Source organism: Canis lupus, chromosome 20 (genome assembly GCF_003254725.2).
Source record: "Canis lupus dingo isolate Sandy chromosome 20, ASM325472v2, whole genome shotgun sequence".
NCBI classification, from domain to species: Eukaryota; Metazoa; Chordata; class Mammalia; order Carnivora; family Canidae; genus Canis; species Canis lupus.
Genome location: NC_064262.1, coordinates 45,940,494 through 45,954,842, shown reverse-complemented (window position 1 = coordinate 45,954,842; position 14,349 = coordinate 45,940,494). Strand labels below are relative to the sequence as shown.

General features: G+C 51.3%; 1 protein-coding gene across 9 annotated transcripts in view; it reads right to left on the bottom strand.

The window, feature by feature from the left end:
* CPAMD8 (C3 and PZP like alpha-2-macroglobulin domain containing 8) overlaps positions 1 to 14,349 on the bottom strand; it is a 76,912-nt gene that overhangs the window by 49,986 nt on the left and 12,577 nt on the right. For 7 of the 9 annotated variants that reach the window (XR_003140942.3, XR_004807683.2, XM_025457941.3 and 4 more), the window contains 6 exons: positions 13,643 to 13,760; positions 11,878 to 11,986; positions 9,806 to 10,033; positions 7,946 to 8,116; positions 5,264 to 5,392; positions 619 to 802 (listed from right to left, as the gene is read on the bottom strand). Coding sequence is in view for 7 of the 9 variants with exons in the window: in XM_025457941.3 (XP_025313726.2) it covers positions 619 to 802; positions 5,264 to 5,392; positions 7,946 to 8,116; positions 9,806 to 10,033; positions 11,878 to 11,986; positions 13,643 to 13,760 (939 nt within the window). In the remaining 2 variants the exon portion in view is untranslated. The remainder of the gene's footprint in view (positions 1 to 618; positions 803 to 5,263; positions 5,393 to 7,945; positions 8,117 to 9,805; positions 10,034 to 11,877; positions 11,987 to 13,642; positions 13,761 to 14,349) is intronic. The other 2 variants (XM_025457934.3, XM_025457935.3) reach the window with 2 other exon arrangements.

The following is a 14,349-nucleotide window of genomic DNA, read 5'->3' as shown; positions in this document are numbered from 1 at the left end:
AGCAATGTCTGGATATTTTTTAAGTCATCGTATTGTGTGTGAATAGGTTGCTACTGGCACCGAATGGGTGGAGGCTGTGGACGCTCCCTGACACCGTACCGCACGCCGGACAGCCCCACCACAAATGGCCTGCCTTCAGCTGTCCCCATCGCCCAGTCTGGGGATCCTGCTCTAGGCAGAAGGATTATGAAGGGGGAAGAGGCTGGGGAAGACCCAGAGGAGGCTGTGGGTCTCATGAGAAGCACATGGAGTCAAGGAGGGAGAGGAGGAAGAAGACTCCTGGTTGGGAGGGTGACCTGGGCAGAGTCAGAGAGGCCACTGGCTGATGGCAACACAGCACAGTGTGGGCCAGCACAGGGGTCCAGCCTGTGGCTGGCCTGCCCCTTGTGCCCTGCAGACAGGCAGTGAGGACAGCCTGGAGAGGACCTCTCCACCTCCAGCAGCTGCTCACTGCCCACCTCCTGGTCCGAGTCACATCTTGCCTGGGACACAAGCCCTCTGTCCTGAGACAAGCTCCCCCTCCAGGGTGAGTCCTGCTTACCCCTCCCTTCTGGGGCACCCACCCCGGTCTCAGTGGTTCTGAAAGAACAAGGAACACCTGCCTGCGACCTGGCTCACCTGTCTCAGAAAGGTGCATTAACCGAATCGGTGTCTCTGCGGCTGCCCGCCTGCTTCTCTGCTGAGTGATGTGGGCGGGCTGCTGGCCTGAGAGCACAATGTTGCCCCTCGCGGCCACCTCATAGTACAGGGTGAAGTTGCAGGGACACGTGGACTTCACGGGGAAATGGGCTTCCCTTCCCACCTGTGGAAGACAGGCAGCATGAGGAGCCCTATGTGGCACCCATAGCCTGGCACCAAGGCCACAGCCCCCACTCCAGGCAGATGGCCACTCTGGGGCCACAGGGAGGCCGGGACAGCTGAGGCAGGAATGCCAGCCTCAGAGCAGAAAACTGGGCATCCTGGCAGTGGCCACGGCCCCTGGGCAGCCTCAGCTGGCTGCTCTGTCAATGGGCTGTGGTGCGGATCGAGTGTACTAACAGTGTGGAAGCTCTCAATGAGGTGATGTGCAGTAAGAGTGAACCTGGCCTGAAGAGAGCTCTGGCCTTTGGCCCCCGGCTCCCCAGGGGGCATCTCTAAGCCTCTGAAATGTCCTCCCTATTAGGTATCTTTGTTTACCTGAGGGCTCAGGCCCCACCAGCTACTGACAATATGATTTATGAGGACTGCCTGGGTCACACTCAAATCAATTTGAGTTCTGGAGAGCCTGGAACTGAGGTCAGCCATGCAGATGGTCAGCCATGGCTATGTGACTGACCCCCCAATAACAAAACCCCAGACCCTGAGCATCCTGGGTCACATATTTGCTAAGGGTCTGGTATCCCGCATACATAAAGAACTCACAACTCGACAATGAAAAGACAAACAATTTTCTAAAACTTAGAAACAGCAGGAGAAGCTGAAGGAAGGATATACAGGATCTCCCTGTACTGTCCGAGCAACTCTTCTGAAAAATCTAAAATTATTCCAAAATTTAAAATTTAAAAAAAGGAATTGATAACAGATTATAACATATTGAACAATTGTTTTCAGGTCCTCAAGTCTGTAACATACTCTACACAACAACACAACAAAAATAACAGTAGGGAGGAGAGAAGGAAAGTTCTTTTTTTTAAATATTTTATTTATTTATTCATGAGAGACAGAGAGAAAGAGAGAGAGAGAGAGAGAGGCAGAGACACAGGCAGAGGGAGAAGCAGGCTCCACACAGGGAGCCCGATGTGGGACTCGATCCTGGGTCTCCAGGATCACACCCCGGGGCTAAAGGTGGTGCTAAACCACTGCGCCAGCCACCGGGGCTGCCCAAGTTCTTTCTTTTTATGGAGGAACAGCAGCTAACAAATGTAGGAGGAATGAGAGAGTTCAGAACCCCCATCATGATGCCCCTATTGTGGTAACAGGTCACATGAGAATTGTCAGTGATGCTAAAGGCACAGGATGAAAGGTTGCTGGGGATCAGGACAGTGTGGCAGGGGCCTCAGATTGTCACCCCGGTGATTCAGTAGCCTCACCCATAAGGAAAAAGAGCTGAGAGTTATCAGACTCCAACCAAGGATAAGATCAGCTCCAGCAACATGGGGCCTTCTAAATCTGTGCTTCTTGACAGGATACACAAGAGCGGCACATATGTGGCAATTTTGCCTGATTCTAATTAATAACGTGGGATCATCTAAAAGACCACGGACCTAAATTCTTCACAAAAATCATGGTTATGAAAAGGCAGAGGTGGGGATTATTCCAGATCAAGAGCAACTAGGGACACAGAAGAGCCAAATGCAACACGTAAACTGATCCTGAATGAAATGCACGCACACACACACACACACACACACACACACACATGCATGCGCGTTCACATAGGCGCATGCATATGGTTGCATGCTTACATGTATGTGCATCATAAGACTGTGTAGATGTAACAATATCTTGAGTTAAGACAATTTTCTTAGATGTCATAAGAACCTTGAGATCATGCTGAAAAATGTCCTTATTTTTAGGACATGTTATGCTCAACTATTTAAGAGTGAAGCATCACGATATATGTAATTTATTTTCCAATGTTGCAGAAAATGAAAAGTCTAAAGAAATGGATGGCTGAGTGGATGTGTGGGTGAATGGATGAGTGGATGGCTGGGTAGATGGGTGGATGGATGGATAGGCTCATGGGTGGATAGAGGAGTAGATGTGTGGGTAGATGGATGGGTGGATGGCTGGGTGGGTGGGTAGGTGGACAAGTGGATGCATGAGTGGGAGGATGGATGGATGGACAGAGGCAAAATATTAATTCATAAATCTAGGTGAAAGGCATATGGTTATACCGTTTTCTACGATTTCTAAGTTTGTAAATATCCCCCTTATAAAAAGACATCTAAACAAAAGTCCCCTTGGGTTTCAATGTTGGAAAAAAGAAAAGAGCAAAACCTTTCTCCTCTCCTCACACACTAGCCCCATGGCATCACGGCAACCCTAAACGGCAGGCTTGACAGCCCCCATTCTCAGAGCAGCTCATCCCTGCATGCACCTCAAATCTGGAGGAAGGAGAAGGACCCCAACATAGAGCCCAGGCTGGACCAAGCTCAGTCACTCTGGTCTCCATGCCCTGAGGCCGTCCGTACCCAGGGGGCGCCCTGGTGACAGTCATGGGGCAGGGGGAAGCAGGAGCCTGCTGACCCAACTCAGGCAGGATGGAGATGTCCCTCCAAGAGGAAAGTCTGAGTGACCCAGCCAAGTCCTCATCTAATGGGAACTGTGGCACGGCCAGCTGGGGACACAGGGCTCCTTCCCGCCCCCACAGGAAGGCAGCCAACACCAGCATCCCCACAAGGCGCCGCTGGTTGAATAGCATTACAAGAACAGCGTGTTCAGCCAAGCTGGGCACAATCTCCTCTGAGTTTCTCATTCTCAGAACCCCTGCAGAGGGCCGCTAGGTCCCAAAATGGGTGGCCCTGGTGCCAGGATTCCTCTGAGCTGCATCCCAGGGGCCCCTGGCCCGTCTGGGCAGCAGCTCTCGGAAAGGGAGTTTATGGGGCTGGTAGGGCCGGGGAGCAATGCCTGGGAGCCTGCCACCACTCCTGGCGGCCAGGCTCTGCCCTCAGGCTCAGTTAAAGGAGCTAACAGGGTGCTTCGTTATACATACATCATTCAAGAGGGGGTAAGCATTCCACAGTCCTTGCGTAGGGTTTGGTCCTATGTGCATTTTCAGGCATCCATTGGGGATGTAGGGATGTGTCCCCATGGATAAGAGGTGGACTGCTGTATATACGTGAGGGGGAAACAGCTATTTTGTTTCTGCCTGGGCAATTGATGGCCTGACAAGCTGCTCACAGCCAGAGTCTGGACATTTATATGAGGACCCAAGCTTAGGATTCTGGCCACAACTTTCTGCTTCACTTTTCCCCACGTGCCTTTTAAAATAACCCCTTAGGGTCAGGGGCACCTGGGTGGCTCAATGGTTGAGCATCTGCCTTTGTTTCAGGTCGTGATCTGGGGTCCTGGGACTGAATCCTGCATCAGGCTCCCCGCAGGGAGCCTGCCTCTCCCACTGCCTATGTCTCTGTTTCTCTCTATCTCTCATGAATAAATAAATAAAATCTTTTTAAAAATAAAAATAACCCCTTAGCACCGACCCCTCAAATGTTAGCGACTTCCTTCTCAACCACCTTATGAGTAACAGGTGCTTGCTGCCCTACTGTCTGTCTCCTAGGAAGTGACCTGGGACAGAGGACTGTCCTTTCCCCCAGGTTCACTATGTGCTCGCTCACCCCACTCTGGGATCTGTACCTAAATCTCATGACTTGACTTCCTTTGTATGTATTGAAACTGTGCCCCCAGTCAAAACAACTCCAGGGGTTTTCACTTCTCCCAACACAATAGGACATTCTGGAAAAGGCAAAAATATTAAACAGTGAAAATATGGGTGGTTGCCAGGGGCGCGTGGGGAGGGAGGGATGAATGAACAGCTGGGTGGAACGCTGAAACCATTCTGTACGATACTATAATGCTGGATGCGTGTCGTTATACGTTTGTCCAAATGCACCGAGTCTGCAATACAGAGAGGGCCCTAACGTACCCTGTTATTATTTTAGTTAATAACAACACATCGATACCAGCTCATCAACTGTAACAGGTGTGCCACCCTAAGACAAGCTGCTAATCACCAGAGAACCCGCACACGGGGGACAGAGGGAGCAAAGGAACTCTGCACTTTCTGCTCAAATTTCACAGCTCCATCCATCTCCATCCATCTTGCTTAATCAGGATTGTTGAATAACAGACTGGGAGGAAGGAACACGGGACCCAGACCTAGGACTGTCTCATCTCCATACTCAGGTGTGTCTGCAAGCGTTGGCTGGGGAAATCCGGTGCCTGCACCCAAGAAGTGCCACCCTGCGGACAGTGGGAACCTGGGCCAACAGTTGGGGGTCCCGCCTCAGGCATGGGAGCAAGTGATGGTACCGGCACCCCCAGGGCCAGGTTAATCAGGGTAAACCCCAGGCCACAGCCTAAAGGTTTACCATGATTAAATCCCAGGCATTCATCCAGAAGAATCCCCCATACACACACACACACACACACACGCACACACTGCTGAAGGGACAGGGATTCCTGTGCCCCTGCTGGGGCATGCCCACGTCCCCCGAGGCGCGTGCTTGCTGTTTTCCTGAGGCACCTCGTGCCAGGGGAAGGGCACACCTGAAAGCCTTACCTGCAGGGGGTGGGGAGGTGGCTGCAGCTGCAGATAGCACTGGCTTGGAGAGTACCAGCTGCTGAGAGAGAGATAGCTGGGCAGGTACTGGGCCCCCACAGGCTTCCCCTGGAGTGCTGTCACCTTGGTCTGAAAAAAAGAGGATATTTGGTTAAGGCCTGGGTGCTTGGTGGAAGAAGGGGGTCTTGGGGAGGCTTCTGACTGCCCTGGCCTGCGTCAAGACCCTCTTATGCTCTAATTTCCCTTTGGAGACCCCCTTTCCCCAGTTCTCAGAGAATGGGGTCCAATGTGCCTTAACGCAGTGTTCCTCGGCTCCAGGAAACAAGGTCCAAGACTGGTCACAGGGTGTCAGGGGGTGGCTCCAGCAGAGGCAGGTGACTCATGTGGCCACCAAGAAAGTTCTATCACAGGCATGTTAGGAAGCCCTTCCCATCCCTCTCTCTCTCTCTCTCTCTCTCTCTCTCTTTCTCTGTTTTGCCAGTGGCCCTGGTGGCTTCTCAGAGGGGATAACAGCCTGGGAAGTGACCATAGAGAGGGTGGTCAGGAGAAGGAGTGGCCATGCAGGACAGCATCCCCGGGGCTCTGCACCCCGCTCCTCCCTCTGTGTGCACCCAGTCCTGCCTGGGTGCTTATACTGCTTTTGCTCCTTTGGGGTTTGAGCTTGTCGCCTTCTCTTGCTGCTGAAAGAGGATAGACAATACAAAGGAGAGGCCAGAAGTGCAGATCTAAGACTTCTGGGAGATCAAGAGTAAAGAAGTCGGGGACTACTGGGTGGCTCAGTCAGTTAAGTGTCCGACTTGATTTTGGCTCAGGTCATGATCTCAGGGTCCTGAGATCGAGCCCCATGTTGGGCTCTGTGCTCAGCGTGGAGTTGGTTTGTCCCTCTCCCTCCGCTCTTCTCCCCCATGCACATGCTCGTGCTCTCTCTCTAAAACAAATACATATTTTAAAAAATAAAAGTAAAAAGTAAAATAAATAGAAAATAATTAACACCTGCAATTAGTTTTGCTTTTTTTTTTTTAAGATTTTATTTATTTATTCATGAGAGACACAGAGAGAGAGGCAGAGACACAGGTAGAGGGAGAAGCAGGCTCCATGCCGGGAGCCTGATGTGGGACTCGATCCTGGGTCTCCAGGATCACACCCTGGGCTGAAGGCGGCACTAAACCCCTGAGCCACCCGAGCTGCCCTAGTTCTGCTTTTAAAAAAATAATTAGGGGGGATCCCTGGGTGGCTCAGCGGTTTCGCGCCTGCCTTTGGCCCAGGGCACGATCCTGGAGTCCCGGGATCGAGTCCCGCATCAGGCTCCCGGCATGGAGCCTGCTTCTCCCTCCGCCTGTGTCTCTGCCTCTCTCTCTCTCTCTCTGTCTATCATAAATAAATAAATAAATAAATAAAAATAAATTTTAAAAACAAAGTAATTAGGGACACCTGGGTGGCTCAGAGCATCTGCCTTAGGCCCAGGGCACAGGCCACAGGACTCTGGGATCAAGTCTCGCATCATGCTTCCTGCATGAGGCCTGCTTCTCCCTCCACCTGTGTCTCTGCATGTCTGCCTCTCTGTATCTCTCATGAATAAATAAATAAATAATTTAAAATTAAAAAAAAGAATAATTAAAGACCTTTTCTTAAGCAGTATTCAGTAACAGAAACAGAATATCTTTCTATTAATGTGATATTTTTAGGAAAAAGCTAATTTTTAGACATGTATCTATGAGACAGAAAATTGTTCAGCTAATTCTGGTATTTGTGGTCATTTCAGGGCTTTGCTGCTACTTAATTGCTAGGGGGCTAATGGAAATAAAGGAATGCCTTTTAATCATTAAAAAGAAAAGCTGTAATTGTAGCAATGGATTTGTAGTCCATTTGAAAGCTGTAGGCTGGACACCCCCAAGCTTACAACTTTGATGGTTAAAACCCTTTAAATACATGTTGCCTGACTGAGGACATAGTCACCACAAGTGTCCTCAGCTTCCACCTACACATTTACTCTCGGCCACCCCCACCCCTTCCCTGCCATCCAGCATCCATGAGGCCATCACAGAGGCCAGGGGGTGGGGGGTGGCTGGACACCCTTTTCTACCATTCCTGCTCCTCCCTCCCCTGACAATGGGACCCCATGTCCTGCCCATTCTACCTTCACAGCTCCAGGCTCAGTGGCCTCTCTGTCATCACCTCCTGTCTGCCCAACTGTGCCCCCCGCCAGGTACCCTCCCATTATAGTTACTGGAACAACCGCTGAATATTAAAAATCAGACCACTCTGTCCCCCTGAAGCTGCCTTCTGGATAACCCCCCAACACCCCTGTGAGGTCAGGGGCACCCTGCCAATTCCTTCCTCTGTATCTTCCTGAGGGACTCAGCCTCGCTGGGCCCAATTACACTATGATGAAGGGCCTCTGCATGCTATTTCACCCTCCCTGAAGCAGCCTGGATGACCCTCCCCGAGGTCAGGAGTCCACATCATGAGGTCCCTTTGGGACAGCCTCCTTCAGCATGACAGAGCCAGGAGCCCTCACCTCTCCTTGACCTCCCATCTTGCCCTGGGATGGGCTGGTTTCCATCCCCCAAACTCCACATCAAAGACTGTAAACTCCCTCAGGGGAGCAGTAGGCCACAGGTCGACTAAGCTGGTGCCCAAGCATGGACTGAGGAAGGCACCAAGGCTGTGAGACTCACCCACCTCCAGCCACACATGTTGTGCTGACATAGGGATGAAGGGGATTTCAAACACCACCAGCCCTCCCTGGGACACAGATTCAGTGGTGTAGATGTTGTCCTTTGGTGTCAGCTCTGCCCTGATCTGGACCGTCACCCCCTCGGCTGGGCTGCCATCTGGGTAGGACAGCTCCACCTGGAAGGGGTCACCAAAGATTCAAAACAGTCAGGGCAGCACCACTCCTCAAACTGATCTACAGACTCAACCCAATCCCCCATCAAAATCCCAGCCAACTACTTCACAGCAATTGACAAGCTAAAAGTCACAGGGAATTGCAAGAGACCCCAAATAACCAAAACAATCATGAAAAAGTGAAACAAAAGAGAACTTACATGTCCCAATTTCAAAATTCACTATGAAGCTACAGAAATCAAGACAATGTAGTACTGGCATAGGAGAGACGTGGTGATCGATGGGATAGAACCGAGAGTCCAGATATAAATCCACACATCCGTGGCAAACTGGTTTTCAACAAGAGTGTCAAGACCATTCAATGGGTAAAGAACAGTTCCCTCAACAAATGGGGCTAGGACGGCAGGATACCCACATGCAAAACAATGAAGTTGAACCCCTACCTCACACCATCTACAAAAGTTAAAAATGAATCATAGACCTAAAGTTAAGAGCTAGAACTCTGAAACACTTAGAAGATGGCGGGTGGAGTAAGAGGACCTTCATGACCTTGGACTTGGCAAAGAAGTCACAAGGTACAAGTCCTCACGTGCTGGCTGTTAGCCTGGTGTCACACGGTGAACCAGACTTCCCAGGCCACATGGTATGGAGTTAAATAAAGACCACCTGAAATAAAAGGAGTAAAGGCTATGTATTCAAAGCTTGCTGTAGCAAGGGAGTCATGGCCACCATCACTGGTGTTTGGCAGAGACTCAAACACAGGTGAAGCAGGAAAGCCTTATAGCAAGAAACAGGGAAGGCTTCAGGTGTGTCCCAGTTGGAGGCTACCAGGGTGGGGATGCTATAGGTGGTTAACTGGGAGCAGGGTATCCTCGGCAATTGGTTAGGGGAGCATACAGGGGCTCAGTGTCTACCAAGTGCGTGGATTTATTTTTTTTTTTTTTTTTTATTTTTTTTTTTTTTAATTTATTTATGATAGTCACAGAGAGAGAGAGAGGCAGAGACATAGGCAGAGGGAGAAGCAGGCTCCATGCACCGGGAGCCCGACGTGGGATTCGATCCCGGGTCTCCAGGATCGCGCCCTGGGCCAACGGCAGGCGCCAAACCGCTGCGCCACCCAGGGATCCCCAAGTGCGTGGATTTATTTCTGCACCCTGAATTCTATCCCATCGGTCTCCATGTACAAATCACAGTGGAGGAAGCACCACGTGCTGGCCATTGACCTGGTGCCACACTGGGGTATGAACAGAACAGACCGTGTTATGAGCAGTTCCTTGTGATGCTCAGACCTCACTCAGAAAAGGCAGTCAGAACAAGGGGTTCAGAAGACAGGGATGGTGGGGGGTTCAGGTGGCTCAGTTGGTTAAACATCTGCCTTCAGCTCAGGTCACGATCCCAGGGTCCTAGGGTCAAGCCCCGCATCAGGTTCCCTGTTCAGTGAGGAGCCCACTTCTCTCTCTGCCCCTCCCATGCTCGTGTACATGCATGCACATGCACGTACACTCTCTCTTTCTCAAAGAAACAAAATATTTTTTTAAAATATTTTTATTTAAAATAATTTAAAAGAAATAAAAGACCCCATCTTCAGTAGAGTCCCCATTTGGACCCCCAGGTGACCTTCAAGCAGAGCTAGGGTAGGAGGCAGTGCACAGCTTGTGTCCTCAGACAGCCCTTCGGATCCCCAGTGCTTACCTTCCCCACGTAGGACAGGCCTGGCTTGAACTGCTTCCTGGTGTCCTTGGAGTAGCGGACGTCCACCAGCTGCCTCTGGACAGGGGTGGAGTCATCAAACGCCACCTGCTGGCTCCCGTCCACACTGGTTACCGTGGCCCAGATGCTGACGGTGCCCCGGAAGTGCTCGGGGACATCGGCTGGGATCATGTCCTTCACACAGATGTCAAAGTCCTGGGAGCCGTGGATCTGGAGGTAGGAAGCACAGAACATGCTCACTCAGGGCTGGAGTGGTGTCAAGGAAAGATTCTCAAAACCACATCTGAATTGCAGGACTCTCCGGCTGCTTGGAGGGCCAGGGGGACACTCAGTGACACACCCAAGCTATGCTGTGAGTCACTGGATCCCTTGCTGAATATCCCCTGTAAGATGTCCCCTGTAGTAAGATGATTGCCCTCCAGCAGACATCGGGGCAGGGATTTGAACTTGGTCATCCCCCACTTTGGAGCACTTATTCTATTCCCATACCTGGGGCACAGAATGCCCCCATTCCACCCCTATCTCAGGACCCAGGCGGGGTCCTGACAAATAAGCCACATCCAGAAAGAAGAAAGAAAAACCGGTTTTCAGACTTTACGTACACAGGAATGTGAAGTCATGCAGCCGCTTTGGAAAACAGTCTGGGAGTTTCTCAAATGGCTAAACATAGAGTTACCCCCAAATATACAAAAGACCATGGCCAGACCATACAGAAAAACGACCAACTCATTACCAGCCTTGAAGGAAGTCTGACCCCTGTGTCTAGCAACTGGCAGGAAGACAAAATCCCGGAACAACCAGCCCCAAATGGCCAGGAATTGATCAATAATGACAACTTCCCTGATTTTTGTCCCTACTTCTTTTTCTTTTTTTTTTTTAAGGTGTATTTATTTATTTAAGTAATGTTTGCACCCAACATGGGACTCAAACTCACGAGCCCGAGATTAAGAGTCACTTACTTTACTGACTGAGCCAGCCAGGCACCCCATTTTATTTTATTAAAGATTTATTTATTTATTTCAGAAAGAGAGAGCACATATGTGCAGACTCAAGCAGACTCTCCACTGAGTGCAGAGCCCAATGCAGGGCTCAATCCCATAACCATGAGATCATAACCTGAGCCAAAACCAAGAGTCAGACACCTAGCCAACTGTGCCACCCAGGCACCTCAAGGCACCCCTTTAAAAAAATTTTTTTAAAGTAAACTCTCAAGGTGGGGTTCAAACTCATGATTTCAAGATCAAGAATCTCACGCTCTACCTACTGAGCCAACCAAGTGTCCCTTTTCCCTACTTCTGAGAGAGACAAATATGCACCCCTAACCAATCTCACAAGAAGCTCTCCTTCTAGTTAGGTGCTCACAGCTTCCCTATGCCCACAGCCTGAAGCTGGGGCACACCTGAAGCCTTCCCTCTTGCTCACAATAAAGCTTCGAGTATGCCAAGCAGGAGTGATGGTGGCTGACTCCCTTGCTATAGCAAAGCTCTGAATAAATAGCCTTTGCTCATTCTTACTGGGATAGTGTATGTAATTCCACACAACCCAGGAGGGCCACATCCAAGAGAAAGGAACACGTCCAGCCTCACACAAACCTGTACGCGAGTGTTCAGAGCAGCATTACCTATAAGAGCCAAAAAAGTGGAAAAAACTCAAATATCCATCAACAGGTAAATGGAAAAACAAAATGTGGCTGTGGCCCATCCAAAATGAACTATTACTCAGCCGTAAAAAGGAACCCTGAAAACATCGTCCCAAGTAAAAGAAGCTGGACACAAAGACCATAGATCATATGATTCTGGGCAGCCCGGGTGGCTCAACAGTTTAGTGCCACCTTCAGCCCAGGGCATGATCCTGGAGACCCGGGATCGAGGCCCATGTCGGGCTCCCTGAATGGAACCTGCTTCTCCCTCTGCCTGTGTCTCTGCCTCTCTCTCTCTGTTTCTCAAATAAATAAAATCTTTAAAAAATAAAAATAAAAAAAAAAAGAATATACGATTCTATGTATCTGGAATGTCCAAGGGAAGCTCCTAGTGCATGAGGTCCCTGCTCCTCACCTTTGTGGTTCTGAGGATGGGGCGCCCCACCTCCTGGCTGTAGTACCCCACGCCATTTACAGTCATATTGATCGTTAAGTTCCCCGAGACAGGTTTCCCAAAGGTATACCTGGAACAAAAGGACAAAGTGAGTTACTTCCCACGGAGCAGCAGGGGTGGGGTGGGGTCAGTCTCAGGAAGGTCAAGCCCCTGTGTTGTGGTCCGCTGATACAGGGATGCTTCCCCATCCTACATTCTGTGCTTACAGTCCTTCCCAGAGCCCAGAGTCAGCGTAGATAATGTCAGGGGCCTGCAATCCTCTGCACCAAGACTGGTGTTTGACAGAAAAAGAGACCAAGGGTCAGAGAGGAACTCTGAACCCAAGAGCAGGAGAGTATGTGAGACAACCGCTAGGCCCGTCACTTGTCGATGAGGACAGTACAGAGGATCAAACAACCGTGGCTACCAGCGAAACTCGGGCCTAAGTGCCCCGGTGAATTCAACTTTAAACCGGGGATCTGACTTTTCCCAGTCTTGGTTCCTCACCCAGAGAATGGGGACAAAACTATCCTCTCAGAGATGTTGGTAAAACTTTTTTTTTTTGATGTTGGTAAAACTTAAACATATGTTTGTCATGCTTTATGCAGAGGGGACACCTGTCTACAGGGCACAGGAGCAAGATGGCAGATCACAATGAATAAAAAAAATAACACCAGGCATTTTGATAGATTTTTCTAGACGATCAAAAATATGTGCATATCCAATGCATCCTTGGATCTTATTTTATTTTTTAATTTTATTCAAGAATAATTGACAATATTCTTGGATTTTAAAACACACAGCAGGGGCACCTGGCTGGCTCGGTCAGTAGAGCGTGGGCCTTTTGATCTCAGGGTGGGGAGTTTGAGCCCCACGTTAGGGGTAGAGATTACTTAAAGAAACAAAAAAAATCCCACAGAGCTGGAGGAGACAAGGGCAGAAGAACTGCCTCGGCCACAACTCTTGTAGGTGGCAGAGCTGCACAGGAACACGAGCTGTGAAGGGCTCTCTCTGAGGGGTCCCAAAAGGGACAGTGACTCTGGACACCCTCTGGTCAGCCTTCACTTTGCACCTGGTCATTAGCCTGGTCATGAGACGGACACTCCCTTCAAGAAATCCCTTGTGGGTCCGCCCATTCACTGTGGGTGCTGTTTGTAAGGAAGAGGGGGACGCTGGAAGGGGAGGGGGAGGAGGAGGGATGTTCCCACGGGGGGAGCAGCACAACAGTGGGAAGAGGGGGATAAACCCCAAGAGGGGCGCGCGTGAGGGGGGGGGCATGTCTGAGGGAGGTGTCTCGGGGAGGAGGGGCGTGCCCGTGGGGGTGTGTCTCAGGGAGGAGGGACGTGCCCGCGGGGGTGTGTCTGGGGGGAGTGTCTCGGGGGAGGGGCATGCCCATGGGGGTGTGTCGGGGGGGGGGGGTGTGCTCATGGGGGAGTGTCTCAGGGAGGAGGGGCGTGCCCGTGGGGGTGTGTCTGGGGGGGTGTGCTCATGGGGGAGTGTCTCAGGGAGGAGGGGCGTGCCCGCGGGGGTGTGTCTGGGGGGAGTGTCTCAGGGGGGAGGGGCGTGCCCATGGGGGTGTGTCTGGGAGGAGTGTGTCTGGGGAGGAGGGGCGTGCCCATGGGGGCGTGTGGGGGGGGGTGCCCATGGGGGAGTGTCTCACGGGGAAGGGCGTGCCTGTGGGGCTTGTCCCGGGAAGGGGCACGCCTACAAGGGGAGGAGCTCGCCCAAGCTGACGCCTCCTTCTCACCTGGCCTGCACAGTCCCCTTCTCACAGGTGTCCAGGTCCCGGATGTACTGGGGCGGGTCAATAAGAAGCTCAAATTTCGGCAACACTGGAAGGAGAGCAGAGGAGGGAGGGGCAGCTTCTGCCCCCGGGGCGGGTGGGGGCTTCAGAAAGTCCTGGAGCTGTGGCAGGGATAACCGCAGGGCCGCAGCCTGGGGCCACTGCGCGGCCACCGCTACAGGAATCCACACCACCCTTGCTGAGTGCAGGCAGCATTCTGGAGATTTCGCTGACCCACATCTATTTCCTACTTTGGGGGGGCACACACGCTTTTTCTCTCAAGGGGCCCACATCGCATCACTTTTAGGCTGCGTACACTGCGTGCAGCCCAGCCAAGAGGTGCACAAGTGGCCAGGTTCCTAGACCGGTGCGGGTGGCCCAGGAGTGCTTGTAGCTGGAGGGGATCTCTTTATCTCTTTGCCTCACAACTCAGCCCGGGAGCCTCTGGCCATCTGGTCACCCTGTGAAGCTCAGGGACACCCAGAACCCACAAGGAGGAAACTGGACGTAATTGGTCCATCGAGCCTGTCACACAAGGCCATAAATCCCTTTCCTTTTGCTTCTCTAGTTTGCACTGGGCTTCTGTCACTTGCAACCAACAGCCCTGCCCTCTACAGCCTTTCCTTCTAGGGCCTTCCTCCTGGAAGAAACAGTTTAAGGGAGAATTTGGG